General features: G+C 34.3%; 2 protein-coding genes across 2 annotated transcripts; both read left to right on the top strand.

Moving 5' to 3' along the window:
* Positions 1 to 9,532: 9,532 nt before the first annotated feature.
* Positions 9,533 to 12,350, top strand: LOC115982653 (60S ribosomal protein L30). Its single transcript, XM_031105318.1, has 5 exons — positions 9,533 to 9,673; positions 9,779 to 9,884; positions 10,468 to 10,569; positions 11,910 to 11,978; positions 12,060 to 12,350. The coding sequence occupies exons 1-5, from the start codon at positions 9,653 to 9,655 to the stop codon at positions 12,098 to 12,100; spliced, it is 339 nt and encodes a 112-aa protein (XP_030961178.1). The 5' UTR covers positions 9,533 to 9,652; the 3' UTR covers positions 12,101 to 12,350.
* Positions 12,351 to 13,343: 993 nt separating this feature from the next.
* Positions 13,344 to 19,310, top strand: LOC115982662. The gene is made up of 3 exons (XM_031105330.1): positions 13,344 to 13,783; positions 18,113 to 18,440; positions 18,857 to 19,310. The coding sequence occupies exons 1-3, from the start codon at positions 13,630 to 13,632 to the stop codon at positions 19,080 to 19,082; spliced, it is 708 nt and encodes a 235-aa protein (XP_030961190.1). The 5' UTR covers positions 13,344 to 13,629; the 3' UTR covers positions 19,083 to 19,310.
* The last annotated feature ends 281 nt before the right edge of the window (positions 19,311 to 19,591 follow it).

The following is a 19,591-nucleotide window of genomic DNA, read 5'->3' on the forward strand; positions in this document are numbered from 1 at the left end:
CAAATGGTGATATCATAACAGTAAGCTTCCTACTTCTACATTTATTTGCAAATTCATTCAAAAATAAATAAAAATCTACTATGTACTTTAATAAACATTCTTTGGTGTAGGAAGCATTGGAGAATTATGAAGTCAAGAAAAACGCAGACCAAACTTCTGAGAAAAACAAATTTGAAGTTCTGGATACAAAACCATTAACAAGCACAAATAATGATGAAAGTAGATCAAAACAAGAACACAATAATGGTGCCATCCCATCAATGAGTTCTGCCTCTAATGTTGAAGATGCGGAACCATGTGATGATAACATGCTCCTTCAAGATCTAATCAATCGTCGAAAAGCTACAAAACACAAGTCATCAAAGAAGAAGAAGCTTCAAAGACACAAATGATATTGGACTTCTATATTTTCTTCCCTTTATGAACTTATTTCAAGTTTCTATTATATCTTCATATTGTCTCAAAAAAGTCAAATAAAAGACTTTGCTTCATTAATAATAAAAGTTTTTTGGAAAATCAAATAGGTGTCCAATTAAGCACTAGCACTAATAAAATCAATACCAGCCATCAACTATAGCTACTCCTATTACATGAAATTCACTCATTTAAGTTTAATTACAAAGTGACCCACTTTTGCACATGGGAACCTTACACTAACAAAGAAGATGCAATCAACTTTATCAATACCAAAGTTATTCCACACCCATGGTTCTGGGCAATTTGCCTTAATAGACAGCCCATTGGTGCCATTTCAAGGACCAAAAATTTTGACAGTGATAAATGTAGAGGTAAACTTGGCTATGTTTTGGGCTCCAAGTACTGACGCAAAGGAATTGCAACTAAAGCAGTTAACCAAGTGGCTAATACTATATTTGCTAAAAAACCACACTCGGAAAGGTTTGAAGCTATAGTTGATGCAGAAAATGTGAGCTCCCAAAGCTCAGTAACTGAAAGTTTAGTAGTTTGATGGTTATGCTGGTATGATATTTTGAGTGTTGTGCGGAACTTCGTGGAGCTTAGAAACCCTATATTTATGTAAGATTTTGGGTGCAAAAGTTTTATGCTCTGTTTATATTAATTTGTTTGTTTGTGTTTGTGTTTATATTAGACGAGCATCCTTGGCATGCCATTGATGTGTTTGTGAGATTGCCTGAATGTTGTTTCAAAAATAAAAGGAGCTGTTTATGTTGCTTAATAATGCTATAACTTAACAGCCAAAAACACTATTTTATTTTACCTTAATTTATTTGGAAATATCTCAGGTCTCATTTTTTTAATGTGTTGTAGCTTATTGGAAGAATGTTCTGAAGTAGTGAAGTATAAAGTGTTGGTGGCACGTCTAAAATCACCTTCCAACGTATTTCAACATGTAAGACTCCATTTCTTGAATTGATCAGATTGTACTTCTCATTGATGCGTCCATTGTATACTACATCATTTAGATTGATATCCACGTATCCTAAAATTTTTATTAATTTTATTATAATATTGACAATGATAAGGTTATGCATTATACCCGTAATTAATAAAAGTAACAAACAAAAGTGTTATAATATGTCTTTTCAGATGAAAGCTAACTTTTAACTCTTTTATCAGTTACGGAGTAAATTGGCTCCTATTTTAAATGATGCCAAAGCCCCACTTGAGGTAATTTACTTCGCTGCGCTCTCTAAGGGTTTAATATTATGCGTTCTTGCAATGAAGAGGTTCCTCATGCAATTATATTTGCATTAATGGATCAAAGTGCGTCAGAGTTGGGGGAGCCCCTAATTCAGCTTCTACCTTTACACTTTCATCTTCTATACGCACACACAATATATATATATATATATATGCCAAAAAAAAAAAAACCAAATGAACACTGAATAGTCAAACATAATTTACAATTTATATATTTATATTCAAAACTATAAGATTTAAGATTAATAGAGAAGGGTATATGAAAGGCTTCTATTCAAAAAAAAAAAAACCAAAAAAAAAAAATTTAAAAATAATTGCAAATAAATTCAACAATCACTCATCCATACAACAATCAAAACACTATAAATTACAAAACAAAACAACAAAAAATATCATAAAAATACCCTCTCCACAATCACAAAAATGAGCATGCAACATGTATTACCAACAGAATTATTGCTCGAAATATTTTCCAATGTTGGAAGAAAATTGCCAAAATTTTTAGGCAACATCAAAATCAGGTACACAAATTTAAATTCAAATCTCATGTTTGTTACTTTCACATGAACTCCCCACTTTTTCTCTACTAATCACAATTTACCACGTCCAAAATTGTGGCACAAAATATTGAAATCCTATATTTTCTCTTTTTATTGATTTTTTCCATGTAGTAGTGTGCAATTCTAGAGTCATTGTTATATTTCTAAAAGAAAAAAAAAAAAATAGCTTCATCAATCCAATATTGCAATTGTGATGATAATAATGTTCATGTGTAATTCTTAGTATATGATTGTGGGGCCAGAGAATTTGTGACCCTGGCCCATTTTACATTAGGGCCTAAGGCCCAAGCCGAGGAGGGATATAGCCGAGGACATAGAATGAAAGTCCAAATAGCCTTGAGACATAGCCGAGGGTGATTCTGTCCTCGGCATCCCCAGGGCATTTCTAAAAGAAAGGGCAAGAACGGTATAGGAACAGTTCTGGGAAAAACCGAACACATCCACGTTGATGGAGAAAGGACCCTTGGACAATATGGCGACAAAGGACAAAGGAAAGACTGCCATTACTGTAATTAAATACTCTGCGCTAGACAGAGTAATGCATTTCAGCTTTTACAACCACCCCCAACCACTTTGGGTATGGGCTGATGGGACAAGTATCAGCCCTGGAAAGCTGAACCTACACGTGGACTTTGGAGGAAGAGTAAAGGCTAACATAAAAAGAGAAGTAAGCAATCCAAAAAAGGAGGCTGGGAAAAAAAGGCCAAGAACCAGAGCCTCCTAGGCCATGTCGAGAAGAAAGACTTCTCGAGCGAATATGGTTCATTTTTGTATGAGTACCATGACTAACCACCGTTCGGTAACCAAGGCCTAACCTTTCAAGCCCACGCTCTACAAATTACATTGTTTGGGCCCTTAACGTGCGAACCCAATACCATTTTTGGGGTCGTTACAAATTGAGTCCTTACAATGATTATTGTCATGTTTTGTTACCAATTGATTTTTTTTTAACACATTAGTTTCTTAATATGTGTTTTTGTTTTTCAAAAACAGCTGCAAGCAATTCAATCGACTAACCAAAAGGAAAAAAGTTCTTCACCACATCAATCTAACTGGACTGCTCCAAAATAATTTATTCCTTTGAAACGATGAAGAAAAACTCATTCATCAATGCTTTAGGGCTGGAAACAAACAAGCACTATTTTGGGTTGGAGCTCACAAATATTTTGTACAAGATCAAACTAAAGCGGGAAAAGAAATCCTTCTTCAAGCAAACATAGAAGGAGACAAAAATGCAAAGTATGGATTGGCAATTGCATTGTTATGCAAATCAATTGATGAAGGAATACAATTACTATTATCAATTCTAAACCAATCAGATGGAAAACAATTGCTGCAAAACTATTGACAAATCCTTCGACATACAATTTTTGGAACAAACACATTTCGCATCCCAAAAAACCAAGCATGCAAGAAAAATGGAGTGGGTCATTGGGATAGTGAATGCCCTTACCCATATGAAACGAAGAATTATATGTAACATGCAAAATGTGCTCAATTGACTTGGAAATATACCAATTAACCAACCGAGTTTGGTAGAAATTATGTTTCCAAAAAACATAATACAATAAAATTTCTTCATCCTATTTATAATACTAATCTCTATCTTCAAAGGAATAGATCTTTTTTAATTATTAATATTTATTTAAAAAGACTTGCAAGGACTTAATTATAGTCCTCTAAAGTTTTCACCTAGCATAACTCTAACTTGAAATTTATAAAATCCTTTCTATCTAATTTTAAGTTAATTAAATTTTACCAACTTGGGAAGACGGTTGATCAGCTCTAGAGTGACTACAAGGCCAAGTATGGCAACTAAGTAAGGGCTATGGTTAAGAGCCTGCCGAATTGAAATGAATAAATTATAGTTGTATCCTTTCCACATCTAATTCCAAGACCAATACCTCCTATCATCATGAATCCTACAATATATTGATCATACATATACAATGCAGCTTAAGTAGTAATACATTCAAAAATATTCAAAATAATAACACAATCATAAAAAAAATCAATCACATGCAACGTGCGGATCCGCGACTAGTTTCACATTAAAAATTGTTTCATTTTGGTTAAATAAAAAATCAAAAGCTCAAAACTTTATCCACTCTTCCATCTCACTATCACAAAATCAAAGTTAAAAATTTTAATATACATACATACATACATACGTACATATATACATATATATCCACAATAAATTAACAATAAACTAAAAAAAATAAAAAATATATATAAAACTGTAAGAATTGGATTTGGAAGCCCAAACCCACTTAGATTAATGGTGCCCTGCACTTCAACCCAAGCCCAAACAATAGAATTGTTTTAATGTTAAGATGGGAAGGTAATCACAATACAGTTGTACATTAAGTTTCAGACTAATGATGCAGATCACAGTTAAGCAAAAACAAGAGTCAAATAAGTAAAAAAAGCTATCCTCGATCCTTCCCGAGGATGTGTTCTTATATAAGTCTTTCTTAGGTTTTCTTAGTTTGTACACTATTCTTTCTCTTTTTTTCTTCTTTCATTCAAAAAGTCCCCTCATTTCAGGGCTTCTTTCTTCTTATATATCTTACTTCTTTGCATCAAGGCCTTCCACATATACGTCCCAAAACTCTCCCTCTGATACTTGTCCCATTAAGGTTCTACTGAAAGTGGTAAAAGGGGTTGCTAGTTGTGAAAACACTGTTCAGATGTCACTTATTCATTAATGCAACAAATAAGTTTGCTACAGAGCACTCAATGCGGGGGTGGTAGGTATACCCTTTCAGGTAACTTCCTACAACTCCACTGTTCCTCCCTCAGAGTGTTACCTCTCCTCCCTAGGCGCTCATAAGACTTCATGCCTCTTTCCTAGGGGTGTCCATGGAAACCGGTAACCTGCCCAACCCCTCCGACCCGCCACCACCCGATCCGACGACTCCGGCAGTCAGACGCAGGTTCCGACCTCACTAACCCGACCCTAGCAAGTCGGTTGATAGTTTTTAATTTCAAAACCCGTGAAACTTAACCCGAACCGAAGTCCATTCAAACTTCGGCCATTTTTTCCAGATTCCGGCCATTTTTTTTACCTAGATTTGGACCATTTTTTCACTTAAATTCGTTGATTTATGGCATAATAAACATCGGATCTAGCCGAATCAATGATTTATCATCACGATTTGGCAGAAATCTTGCCAGATCCAACAGGATCTCACTTGATATTGGATGGATAGATCTCACCGCGTTTCGAAGGACTCTGGTGATAATCAGGTTCACCTAAAATCGACTACCACCCGCCGGCAACCCAAACCGACAAATCTGTTACTGTTACAGGTCGGTTGCGGGTTGAAAAACCACCCACCCGATCTTGTACGGGTCAGTTGCAGGTTGGGTAAAAACCCGACCTGCTACCCATGGACAACCCCTACTCTTTCCCATCCTCTACTCGTGTAGACCACCTTCTCGGATTTGAAGCACTTTACAAATGGTTTGGTGAGGAACGTCATGCTTCTTGTCATTCTTAGTACTCGAACACCCCACAAAAACAATATATATATATATATATTTTTTTTTTTTTCTTATATTTTTGTATATATTTGTGTTACTTTTTTGGTTATACATGTTATATTTTTGTTGAAACTCACTCTCATATTGTCATGGTTATTAATAGTAAACTAGTATATAACCCATGCAAATGCATGGAAGTATTTAAAATTAAATACAATTTTTATCATAAAAATATAAATAATTAGTCAAATTATTAATAATAATAAAAAGCATCTAACACATGTATTAATGCATATAGATAAATTTAAAATTAAAGACAATTTTTATCATAAAAATATAAATTATAAGGGTGAAATTTGGTCCCTAGGCCCAATAGGCAACAGGATCTAAGCCCAAAGAGCCCAATTCAATGAATTTGTAGAGAGTGGGTTAAAAAATTAGGCTCTAATGAGTTTGATAACAATTATAGTAGGTTCAGATGATAAGAAAGCAAAGATAAACAAGTTTTATCCAAAGAAAATCGTACTCGGCACAATCCGAGGAGATCAGTTCTTATATATATATATATATATATATATATATCTCTTGAATTTGATTACAAGTCTAGTTCCTTTGGTTACAGTGTTTTTCTCTTAATTTCTCCATCCTTATCTCTTAGGGTCTCCTTTTTATTTTATACTATCTTCTTTCTTTCATCTCCACCCTTCATGTGTAGATTAGGTCACTGGTGTTGATCTTTATTCCATCAGCACCTTCTTGAAATCTTTAGGAGTAGCTGTAAGGTTGAAAATTACTATTCAGATATCACGTCCACATTAATGCAACCAGAGAGTTAGTTGCAGAGCATTTAATGCAGTGGTGACAGCTTTCTCTTAAATATTTCATAACTTCCCTTTGTCCTATGCTTTCATGATGTGTCCTCTTATCAATAGGATATCTCGAAACGTTACTCTGGATGATAAACCACACCTTCTGACCTCTGCTTTACTTAGCCAAGGAGGCATTCCTTCTCGGCCCACCTTCCCCAACCTTCTCAATCATATCTTACTCATGGAGTTCTGATTCTTACGTCTTCACCATCATTTATCTGTCCTCGGACTACTAAACGTCCTCGGACAAGGCCCACGACCCAATATATATTCTTGGGCCCTTTATCCTTATATAAATAATTAGTCAAACTATTTTTTTAAAAAGTAAATATAATTAGTCACATATTAAAATTCTTAGCTAAATTTAATACTATTTATGATTTTTTTTTAATTTTTAATAAAATCGAATGTGTGATAATTTTATCGAGTATATGTAATTGGTTTTTTTTTTTATTTATTTTATAGTTTATTAATATTAGATTTTTAATACTTTGCACTCATTAACTCACTTGGCACAAAGATTAAAAAATTTAAGTGGACACATGGCACAAACTTAAATGGATAATTATGGTGTGGTCCCCATATAAATTTAGATACATGGTGCAAAATTGAATTCTAATTTCAAATTTTAATTGAATTTTCTCTAAGTTTTGCCTTTTAATATATATATATATATATAGAGAGAGAGAGAGAGAGAGAGAGAGAGAGAGAGTAGTAATTGGCCATGACATCTTGAAAAATATATTTGCCAAAAATCGACCAAACCGCATATTGTATATTGCATCAAACTGCACCACACATGTGATCACAAAACTAAGGTGTGGTGCGGTGTTGGTTTTGGTCAAATTGCACCGCAAAGTGTGGTACTAAAAATGGCCCAAAATCACACCGAATTGCATCGTGAATACCCCTAGTTACCGTTATATATAACATCCCTCTTGCATAGAGATAAATCCACACTTGTGAGATGCACCTTCAAGTGAAAATGATTGTTACATGTGTCCGATTAACTGGTGCCCTTAGGATATTTGTTAATGGATCATTTTATGAAAGTTATGATACCACTTTGAAGAAAGTTATATAAAATTGTAAAAAAATCAATTACTTCTTTTTTTTTTTTCCATAAAATGTTTATAGAAATATTTTATAAAACGATACTCTTAGGACAACCATTAACTTTTCCCTAGTTACATATTATGATTAGAGAAAATAAAGATTTCAACCAACATGGTTTTTATTTTTTATTTTATATATATATATATATATTTTTTTTTTATAACAAATGAGGGTATACAGACCTTTTTGAGTATTTGATTATTCCACTGGGTGTATATAGTCTTCTCGTCTACACACACCACATTATTATAGGGAGGAATCCCTTGGGGTGGCCCCAAGATACTTACAAAAGGTTTCGAACCCAATATCTCATAGATATTATGAGAACTAATGAACCACTTAGCCAACCCCCTAGGGTTCAACCAACACAATTAAGAATAGATAAAAACTGCCATTTTAAAATCATCGCTTGAGAGATAGCAAGTGTCCCCACTTCATATTAATACCATGTTTAAAGATTAGGAAAAGGTCGTAATAATCATATATATATAAATATATATAAAGCAAAAGTTGAGGGAAAATTAATTTTATATGTTTCAAATCAAATTCTTATGTGTTGTGCAAGTATTTATCACTCATTGCAACAATAAAGGGTGTCGGTTGATTGACCCAAATTTTGCATGAACTACTACAATTATAGAAGTGCTTTTATATACTTAGTAAGAGATGTAAAAATGGGGGCTTTTATAGCTATATTACACCTTCAGGCAGGGTGCCAGATGACCTCCGACGGGGTAGCCTGATCTTGGGGGCCCGCCTGTACCATTGTGTGGGGAGTTACCCCACTAAGGATGCCCACCAACGGACTCCTGTGAGCAACGGGATTCGAACCTAGGTGTGGTGCACGAAGTGAACGAACCTTACCCACTCAACCAAGCCCCCATTGACAAGTGCTTTTATATACTTTGTCTCGTATGATACAACAATACCAGACACACACAAAATGAACCGTCATTTATACAAATTTTAAAATAATAATGAATTGTCAAACACAATGTTTAATCTTTTGGTGCCTCCACATTTATATTAGATTTATGTTAAAGGTAATAAAATTGTTGGTTCCATTCAACTATTTAAGTTTATTATTCAATAATTTACTTCAACTTACACAAATAGGCTCAATACTCCAATTTCGACAAAATTAAGTCTTTAAATTAAAAAATAAATCAAAAGAATTTAAACTAAATTACAAAATTAAAAATAAATTAACTAACAAACGTAAAATATATATTTCTACAACTTTTAATAACATAGGTAACCCTACAACACAATCCAACACAACCTAAGAATGTTAGATTGGGTTGGATTTTAGAGCTTAGGTTGGAGATTTCTCAATGTAATCGTACTAGATTGAAAAATACCCCTAAGCTCAACCCAACCTAACATGACTCATGTACACCTCTATTCAAAACAAAAATTTTCTTACCATCATTATCCTAGTGGTAATTTATTTCCACCATGATTTTATTTTATTAAACCTAAATCTTAGTTACAATTTTGTAGATGTTGGTAATTAGGTTTCTCAATTGAATTCAATAACATTGTTATTATATATAAACCAATACAACAAAAAAAGAGTTATTTTTTTCCAAGAAAAATTATTATTATTATTATTTTTTTGAGAAAGTAAATTCATTGGTCATCGGACGATGCAACCAAATAGAACAAGGCCCAAAGATTTGAATAGAAAGAGTGTAGTAAAAGTAGGATAGAATTATCCGGAGTTAGGTTATCCAGACCCGTGGCGGAGTGTAACATAAACCTGAATCCAAACAGATCCCATATAATGCCCCTTGAAACCCTAGTTGTGCTCTCCGTATAAACGAGGTCCTTCACTCTATCCCAGAGTTCCCTCGCCGTATTGGAAGCAAAGCTCTCTCTCTCTCTGCGCTCTGCAGCAGCAACTCTCTCATCCTCAAACCAACCCAAACCCCAACCATGGTGGCCGCCAAGAAGACCGTAAATATCTCTCTGTCTTTCATTTTCCCTTTCGTATTCTAATGGTGTGTAGGGATTTGATTTGACATTTGTTATTCATGTAATACTTTCTTCTTCTTCTTGCAGAAGAAGACCCATGAGAGTATTAACAACAGGCTTGCCCTCGTGATGAAGAGTGGCAAGTACACCTTGGGTTACAAGACCGTCCTCAAATCCCTCAGGAATTCCAAAGGTATTTTTTTTTCTTTCTATTTTTCCTTCCAGATCTCTATTTCCTTGAGTTTTTTTTTTAATCATGAAGCTCACAGTTTTTAACAACAATTACATTGAATTAAATAGTAATGATTTATACCATGTTGTCGTTTTTGAGCTGAGTCGTTTCATTTCTGGGCTCAAACGATTATGGATCAGTTCATTACAAGTCGCAAAATAGGACTGAACGATTCAATTTGTATGTATAATAACTTAAATCTAGTGGTTCTGATATTGTATGGGCCTTTGTTTATGTTGTTGATTGTAGTTTAAAAGTTTCACCATGGTTGTACTATTATTATGAATATTAGGAAAAATATACAAAAACCCACTGTTTTCCTGTAATGGGGTTTTTTGTATTACTTGTTATGAGTATTTTCACGGATCAGGGGGTCCAGTGTTGCACTCAAAACTTCAGGGTTTCTGTGTTTTATGGCGTACTTTTCGCGTAAAATTATTTTTATCAGCTAGCTTTTGGTTTAGCTCTATTGTAGTTTATAAACTGCTTGAATTTTGATTTGGGTTTGTTTTTTTAAAATAATTTATATGTTTGTTTATTGCAGGGAAGCTGATCATCATTGCCAACAACTGCCCTCCTCTGCGTAAGTCTGAGATTGAGTACTATGCTATGTTGGCGAAGGTTGGAGTTCACCACTACAACGGAAGTGAGCATCTAAATTCTAACCTTAAAATATCATGTTTACCTTCAATCTTAAAGCACACATCTCGATTTTAGTGTCCTTGTTTTTACCTGTATGTTGGATTGAATGTTTCAGAAAGCTTATGTTTTTTCTTCTGGTATGTAATGTTTCTTGTTTACTCTCCTTCTATTTGCTCTATTGAGAATGGACTGTCGCTTCCATTTATGTTAATTACAGTTTTTGCACTGTTTTTGCTTGTTGCCCAATTCAGAATTACCTATTTTAATGATGTATATGTGGCCGAATTGTTTCACTAAGCTGTCAAATAACATGTGCCTTTCCTGTGGCTACTAATTCTTGAAAATCAGTAAAAGGAACGTTTAAACTTTGGCATAGTTGTTGTTGCCTTTTTATGATTACTATGATTTTGATTTTCAGTTCACCTTTTTGATATTCTTTACTGTATACCATAAACATGATTTACCAAACTAATACTCCTTAAAATCCTTCTAAGTTTCATTTTGTCGTATTCTGATACTTTTTGTTGAGCTAGAGGTCTCAGGAAAAAGCAAAGTCAGTCATAAGAGAAATTTTTCTGAATGAAATAAGTAAATATTTTGAATGGACTCTATACCTTTTTCCCTCAAAACTAATGTCCACATGTATGCAACTAGGCATGTATGTATAATGTATTCACACAACGTGCTGCTGTTGATATATGTAGGTGGAAAGGATCAAGATTAATGATCAACACATGGGGGGAAACCCTAAACCTTCATTCTTGCAGACCTATTGTAATTTTTTTTTATAGATTTGGTTATTTTATCCTTGGTCCCATTACTTTTCTTTATTTAATTTCTATCCCTAAGAAAAATGGGGAAAAGCGTAAAGTTGGTAGGTATCCTGTTGCTATTTGCAGGGGTGGTTTATATCTGATAGGAATTTGAAATGGATTTTAGGGTAGACTTGGTTTGATTTCCAAGCAAATGATATTGCAGTTAATTATTAACACAAAATTTATCATATATTTAAGGTTTTGTGTTTTATATGGAGATATAGCATTTACCTAGTGGTTTATTATCTATGCTTTCTGCAATTTAAATATCAACGATGTTTCTATAATGTTTGCAAGTGTGCTGACTGTGCTATAATATTAGCACAGGTGTTTTCTTTTATGTGTGAAGGTTATTTTTTATATGAAACAGTTATGTTTGTCTTATATTGTGGTCTTGCAGTCTTTTTCTCTTGAAATGCTTTAATGGTAATAACATACTATTGAGGTAAGAAGTTGTAAATGAATATAATCTGTTCCTTGAGCTCGTTTATAGTAAAGTTGCCCTAAAACGGTTATCTTCATTTTTCAGACAATGTTGATTTGGGGACTGCCTGTGGAAAATATTACAGAGTGTGCTGCCTCAGTATAATTGATCCTGGTATGTGTTGAGCCACTGATCTTTTCTTAGTTTTAAACTATATATTTTGTACTGATTTTTTGTTATATTTTATGCTTTCAGGTGATTCTGATATCATCAAGAGCATGCCCGGCGACCATTAAGCAATGCATTGTAGAAGTTTTAGATTTTGGTGGCATTTATCTTGTTCTTTGGATTGAGAGGCTGAATGTTTTGCTTCAAGGCAAGCTTTTATGTTGTTTAACTGGAATGATTTCGTTAGAACTAAGCTGCTTTGATGGTATTTTTGGTAGTATTGTGTTGAGACCTAATATTTTATATTCTAGGCTGTATTCGAACCAAATTATATCACAAAGACGTGGGTCTTTAATTTATATCCTGGCGTTTATTTTTCTCATGCATTTCTCATTAATGCTTCCAAATAAAGGTTAACAAGTTGTTGCAAGGCCTCAATTTGTTGCGACGATGTGGCTGTTTGGATTACCTGTGTCTGTAGATTCAATAGATGTGAGCAACTTTGACGTTGCACAAAAAAAATTGAATGGTATTGGTCTAGATCCGCGAAGTAGATTTATATTCAGTCTGCATCTTGAGCTCTAATTTCATATGCCAGGAAAAGATCCTTAAAGGGAACATGGTTTTAGTGTTCTCCATGCTGGGGGCATCAAGTGTCAATAGAATTATGGAATGCAGTTACTAGACGATATGCAATTTCTAACGAAACGGATCGGCAAACCGAAAAAGGATGCAACTCAAAAACGTGTTTACAAAACAGAAGCACTAAAACATGTTCGATAATGAACAATTAAAAACAGTATTTAAATCAAGAAAACTCTGATAAGTTTTTGAAAGAGTGCCTTTCGTATTCAAAACGTTTCTCTTACTTCACTTCATTTGCCTTCTTGGCCACTTTCATATTCTTTTGGAAGAAAACTGTCCCTCAAAAAAAAAAAAAAAAAAAAACGAAAACGTTCGTGTTTATTTTCAGATAATCTGAAATTTGTAGAGTAGTTAGCTTAAAGGACAAAATTTAACTCCAAAGTCCAAGCCGTATGGAGCTAAACTTTTTCATTGTTTATAACATGCATTGACATGGTACTCATCTTGCATCATTTAGTGTATAATAAAAAATAGACAGTTTATGAGGAATCATTTCATGTGTGTATTGCGGTTGCTTTCAGATTTAACAAAGAAAAAAAGATATATGTCAATGATTACTTGAGGCTATTAAATTTCTTTTTAAGAATTATTAGATTTCTAATAAAAAAAAAAAGATGAAACTTGATAACCGAACCGAAGCCCACCCAAGTATAGCCAAAAGGCCCAAAACCAAAAACTGGTAAACGTGATAACCGATATAATAATAAATCATCCAATTCGTTTAAACTGAATAGGAAATGGGACCCCGTCTTCTCAGCTCTAATAAAAATAGAAGAAGCAGTAAAAGTAAAACAAGTACAAATTACCAACACCGTATCAGTTCTCAGATCTGAAAACAAAAAAAGATACATTTATTTTTAGACCCATATGTTGTTGTTGTTGATGTAGATGGTTCAGTTGTGAGGAGGTGTTGCTAAAAACAGAAATTAGAGAAATCGAAAATCATTGATAGAAAGAATTGAAAGAAGAAGAAAAGAAAAGAGTGAAAGAAAGAAAGAAAGAAAGAAGGGTAATGGCATTGGGAAGTATAAGCGCGGAAGATCTGTCAACAATCGGAGGAATCGCGACGGTATCGCTTCTTCATTCCTTCATTCCCACCCACTGGCTCCCTTTCTCCATCGTCGGCCGCGCCCAGAAATGGACCCTTTCCCGCACTCTCCTCGTCAGTACGTTCCTCTCTCTCTCTCTCTCTCTCTCTCTACTTTTTTTTCTTCCCCAAATCAAAAAGCTAGCTTCCTATGCATTTTTTATATTATATGCATTTCATCGATTGCATGCTTGTAAGAGATCTAGTTTGAACATGACAAGTGGAGGCATTGCAAAGGAATTTACTATCAAGTCCATTTTTCTCTTTGCTTTAGTCATGTCATGTATGAGCTCGCTAAATCGATTCGAGATGAAATTACTTTATGTGTTCTTCTTTTCCCAATGATGTAGTTTTAGTTGGTTGAAACTTGATGTGGAGTTGAATGTCAAGTTAGGAATTTAAAGGCTTTTGGGTAAGTAGAACTAAAACAAACTGGATGGAATACAAGGGGGCTGTAAGACTTGGTGGTTTAGAGATACCAAAGAGCTAGAGTTTTCAGTTTTTCAAATATCTTGGATCAATAATTCATAAAGATGGAGAGTTTGAGGATGATGTGAAGAAGCTCGTCATGAGTATTGTGCTGTTTTGCTTGATCATTGTAACTCGGTTTCTTGATGTTTTTGCCCCTTTAGTACCTTTCCTATGTACTGGGCTGTGTTATTTTTTTAATAAAATCTTTATGTTAAAAAGAGAGTATTTTGTGACCATAGAATACCTATTAAGTTAAAGAGAAAGTTTTATAAAATTGCTAGAAGATTACCTATGCTCTATGGTGCTGAATGTTTTATCTATGGGAGGGAGAAGGGAGATTCGAACACTAGTTCTCCTCATGCAAGAGGCCAACAATGCCTCTGTGTTTCAAGGCTTTTGTAAAATAAACTGATAAAATGTTTTTTTTTTTTTTTTTGGGTAAGTTACACACGCACTTAATGGATCTTGAATTCATGACCATACTCTCCACCTAGCATTTGCAAGGGGAGGAGGTGCCAATAGAGCTGGAGCTCATTGAGCTCTATGGTATTGAATGTTGGTATATAATGAAGCAACATGTTCATAAAATGAGTCTATATATTTCCATAAAACAAGTGTAGATAGATAGGTGGAAATATAGGATTTGAAATGAGGAAATGAAAAAAAGGGTAGAAGACCTAAAATAACATTAGTAGAAGTTGTAAAAAAGGAAGTGCAAATTAAGGAGTTAACAAAGGGCATGACTTTAAATATAATAGAATGGTGGAAAATAATACATGAAGCCAATCTCAACTTAGTCTGTTGAAGATCCATGACTATCTCCAAACTTTGGGGCTAAGGCTTGATTTTTGTTGATTGATGGTAGTGGTATGAGAGAACTTATTTCTTTATATTTGATTGCCTTCCACTCCCCCTGGAGAGTACTGCATATAATCCTACTATTTTTTGATTTTGAAGGATATATCACACTTAGGTACTGTGGTTTTTCCACCAACATGATCGATATTTGGTGTAAAATCTGTTGTCTTTCCTTTGTTGGTTGTTATATGCCTTATTCAATTTGAAGAGCATGTAACTCAGTAACTGGCAAAATTTAAATGTAGTTGCATGACCCAACCCCCCAATGAAGGAAAACATTGAAGTGTTTTGGAAGAGAAGTTGGAAGTTTAGATGATGGCTTGATAGAGGGGCGTATATTCTTTATTCAGGTAGTTTCTCGTGGCTTATTTTGATGCTGTCTAGATGATTTGTGGTCAGAGTTCATAGTCTTCACGATTGGGAGATGTTGTCCTTCAAAGTTACTGGCCAAGTTTTCAATTTTTAAGAGTGGCCATATTTTACCAATGAGCTCTATCTTGATGGCACCTCGTCCCTCCCCTTGTAAGAGCAAGGTGGAAGGCGAGGTCATGGGTTCAAGACCCACCAATTGAACCCACCGAGTGTATGTGTAATTGCCAATAGAAAATAACATAAGATGTCCCTCCATTATGTGGTTCTGATGTCCCTGTTGTAAGAGGTGAGCTACTTCACTAGGAGAATTATAACTAAATATGTATCTTCTGTCTCTCAGTTATAAGAATATTATACAAGCTTACCAATTTAAAAAATAAGAAAAAAGAGAGAGAATATTATACAAGCTTGGCCTATCAAGGGTGGGTTGGATAGGGGATTCCCTGCCCTGGAGAGGGGGTGTGGGGTTATAGTTTATCAAAAGTGAAGAAAAGAAGTGGAGTGAATCTTTGGCAAGCTTGCCCATCCATCAAATTGTGTGTTCAATACATGAATCCTTTTTATACTTGGATATTTAAGCCTTCTATACATTTTTTGTGCTGCTTTGATACCTTGTCCTGTTGGCCAACACATATGAGTATATAACTTACACTGTTTAGGTTGGCTACCATAATGATAATCATAGTTTTTCCTGTACTGCATTACTTATAAAAAAAAAGTATATGCTTTGTCGTAGAAAGTTCGTGTGGTGGGATGGTCCGAATCAATTTTGTTCGCATGGTGTGAAGAAATTCTTTGCTCTTGAATCTTAATAGGAACCAATTGCCTTGGCTTGGATAGATTTGCATTTCTGACATTGATCAAATAAATATATATCGGTCAAAGTTACTTAAAGTGTGTGTGTGTATATACATATATTGGTCAGTGTTGGATTAATGAAGGCATATCCTACAATTTATTGCCTTTAGCTAGTATTGTACCTATTAATTTGTATAGACCAGATATCTATCTGATCTTTTAAGATAAAAAGAAAAAATTATCTGGGGGGTAATTGTTAAGATTGATTTATTTATTTGTTGGGTGTCAGGCAATTGTCTGCTGAGGATGACATGTCAATTTCAAGTGAGAAAATATCTTTAGAGAAGAAAAAAAAGGGGGGGGGGGGACCATGATGGGTTAAATTGATGAATTTTATTTTTATTTTTAACTTCTTTTAATGGCTCAAATTGATAATAATGTAAATTAATACTCAACATCAGATCTTTGTCAGATAGATCTTGATACTGTAGGGTTGAGCTCTTATTCTAATTGTGTTATTTTTGCCTTTGGGTTATGCTCATTTTACTTTCTAAGGACAGGAGTCTTTGCTAAGTTCTTAAGAAATGTGGGTCTGTAGACATATGCAATCAATAAGCTTTGTATCGTTCTCAACCACCTTAGCCATTTCATCCTTCTTTGGCTCGTAGGTTGAGCTTCTTATTCTAATTGTGTCATAATTGCCTTTTTGGGTTATGCTATTTGCTGAAGGACATGAGTCTTTTGCCAAGTTTTTAAGAAATGGGGGGTCTGTAGATTTATGCAATTTATAAGCTTTTTATTGTTCTCAACCACCCTTAGTCTTTTCATCCTTCTTTGGCTAAGCTTTGTATTGTTCTCAACCACCTTAGCCTTTTCATCCTTCTTTGACTTGTAGATAAATTTGGGGAAGCCATGGCTCATGGCTTGGCTTAAATTGATCGGGTGGAGGTAGCAAAAGATGACCCAGATGCTTGGATCTATCCAACATTTTTTTTTGATAAGTAAAAGAATTTGGTAAGATAAAAGCCCACTTAGCTGATGGGCTTGTATATACACACACACATAAATATCCAACATAGACCAGCCCAGTTCTACCAGTTGCCAGGTAATTAAGGTCTAGTAAATATCAATCCAGCCTTAGAGTACATGGATTTGACTTGGGCTAGGCCTTCCAAACTCCACCTTTTGCACCTTTATCTGGGGAATGATTTCACAATTTGGATGGGTTTGGCTCCCACAGTTCCAACTCTTGATCTGGATAATCCTTGCACAAAGTATAAGGAAGAATGGAAAAAACTTTCTGAATTTGGGTCATAATCAAACTAGTGTCATGTTCTTTAATTTGAGGGAAGTTAGTTTCAAGAAGTGCTCAAATTGATCCTTCTGTCTAATATCTGTCTTATTTTTAATAAAAGATTCATTTTAGAGTAAATTTAATAAAAATTTCATCTTAAAAAATTCATTTATGTTTTTCACTCATTGTGGGTTACTGGGTTAATGCTAGCATTGTATGGTGGTCTTGGTAAGAAGAAGAAGAAAACAGAAAATAAAAATTATTTTTAATTAAAAATTCACTAAAAAAATGAATTTTCAACTAAAAATAAGACAATTTAGAATGATCAATTTGGCATTCTCGAATATCAAAGAATTCTAATTTTAAATTAGAAGAATTGGGTCACTTTGATTTTGACCCAAAGTTTGTGGGTGTTTTTGCATTTTTTCCCCAAAATTATAACCAAGCCTGATCAATGTAGAAGGTTTTTTTTTTTTTTTTTTTTTTTTTGGTTTTTTTTTATTAACAGATTGAAATTACTGGTACAAGTAGAAATGGCAATCTTTTACATGTATTGATAAATCATTGTATCAATGGTTTTGATAAATCATCTTTGCTTTTATTCTCTTCATGCAGCTGCATTTGGAGCAGTTTTGCATGTGGTATCCACGTCACTTCTTGGTATAACAGCAATCACCATGGCAAATACTATTGCTGGTGAAGAAACAGTGCATAAGCTAGCTTCACTTTTGCTTGTAATTCTTGGTGGTAGTTATGTCTTGCTGTTTCTGTCTGGAAAGGGTGGTCACAGTCATTCTCATAACCAACCCATGGAGAAAATGGCTGTTGCTGGTCTTGTACTTGTTCCTGCATTGTCACCCTGTGCAACCACACTTCCTGTATTTCTTGCTGTTGGAAATTCATCTTCCATGATGGTGCTTGCTATCATTGTGCTGCTATTCAGGTATCACTTAAAGTTATATTATGGGTTTTTGTTACTTTGTTTTGATCTATTTGATTATCTCGTGACTTGGTTGTTGAAATTTTTTTAAAGCAATTCAAGAAAGTAATAAGTTAGTCAGATTATACCATCATTGTTTTGAAGCAAAGAAGCTTTGCAAACCCCTAAAAGGGTTCATTCTGGCAGGGGTATTGAAATGCCCTCTTTTTTTTTCTTTTTTTTTTCCTACTATTATTATTACAGTTACTACTATTACAACAGATACTCTCGATCAATATTTAATCCTCTAATATGCAACATGTTTCTAATTGACCTGGATGTCAGCCATCATTTCCTGTTGCTGAATTGTGTGAAATTAAAATTATGGGAAACTTTGCTGCCATTACCAAGCCTGACACAGTTTGATATTGGATTTGCAGCACCATAACTGTGATGACCTCGCTTGTGGCTCTATCGTTTTATGGTGCCAGTCAGCTCAAATTTCACTGGGTGGAGCGGTATGACAAACTTCTTGTGGGTTCTGTGCTATGTTTGGTAGGAATTTTGACACTTATATTTCATGATCATGATCATGGACATGGACATGGACATGGAGTTGAAGGTATTACTGGAGAGAAGCTGCATAGGAAACTCATTGTTCTATGAAGATTTTGATTCCTCCTGTGTACTCTGGGAAAAGTTCACGGAATGTCTTCATCTGGATCAAGTAGAAATGGATGTAAACTATGTTCCATACTGACATATATGAGTATTGTAATTGTTTTGTTCAATTTGATTGTTCTAATCATATGATAATCCTTGTGTAAGTACGTGCATGTGCGTGTTACATTCTTCGAAATCCTGTGACGCCTGAAATTCACGTGCGTTCGTGTCTATGGTTGCTGCTTGCTATGGTTAACTTGTACATAATTTGCATACAACACACAATACTTAAATCACTTTCTTTCTTCTTCTTTTGGTTATATTTTTTAAATTTATAGATAATACTAGAATTTTATTCATCCATAACCTTAAAAGCATTGTGAATTGACTACTATAAGAGCATTACTATCAAGTGTGCCAAACACCAAAAATAGACTATCATGAGGTGTGTTAAATGCCAAAAAATTATAAAACATGCTACAATACACTCTCATCTTTGGCACGGTACGGAT

The sequence above is a fragment of the Quercus lobata genome, chromosome 1 (assembly GCF_001633185.2).
Source record: "Quercus lobata isolate SW786 chromosome 1, ValleyOak3.0 Primary Assembly, whole genome shotgun sequence".
Taxonomy (NCBI): Eukaryota; Viridiplantae; Streptophyta; class Magnoliopsida; order Fagales; family Fagaceae; genus Quercus; species Quercus lobata.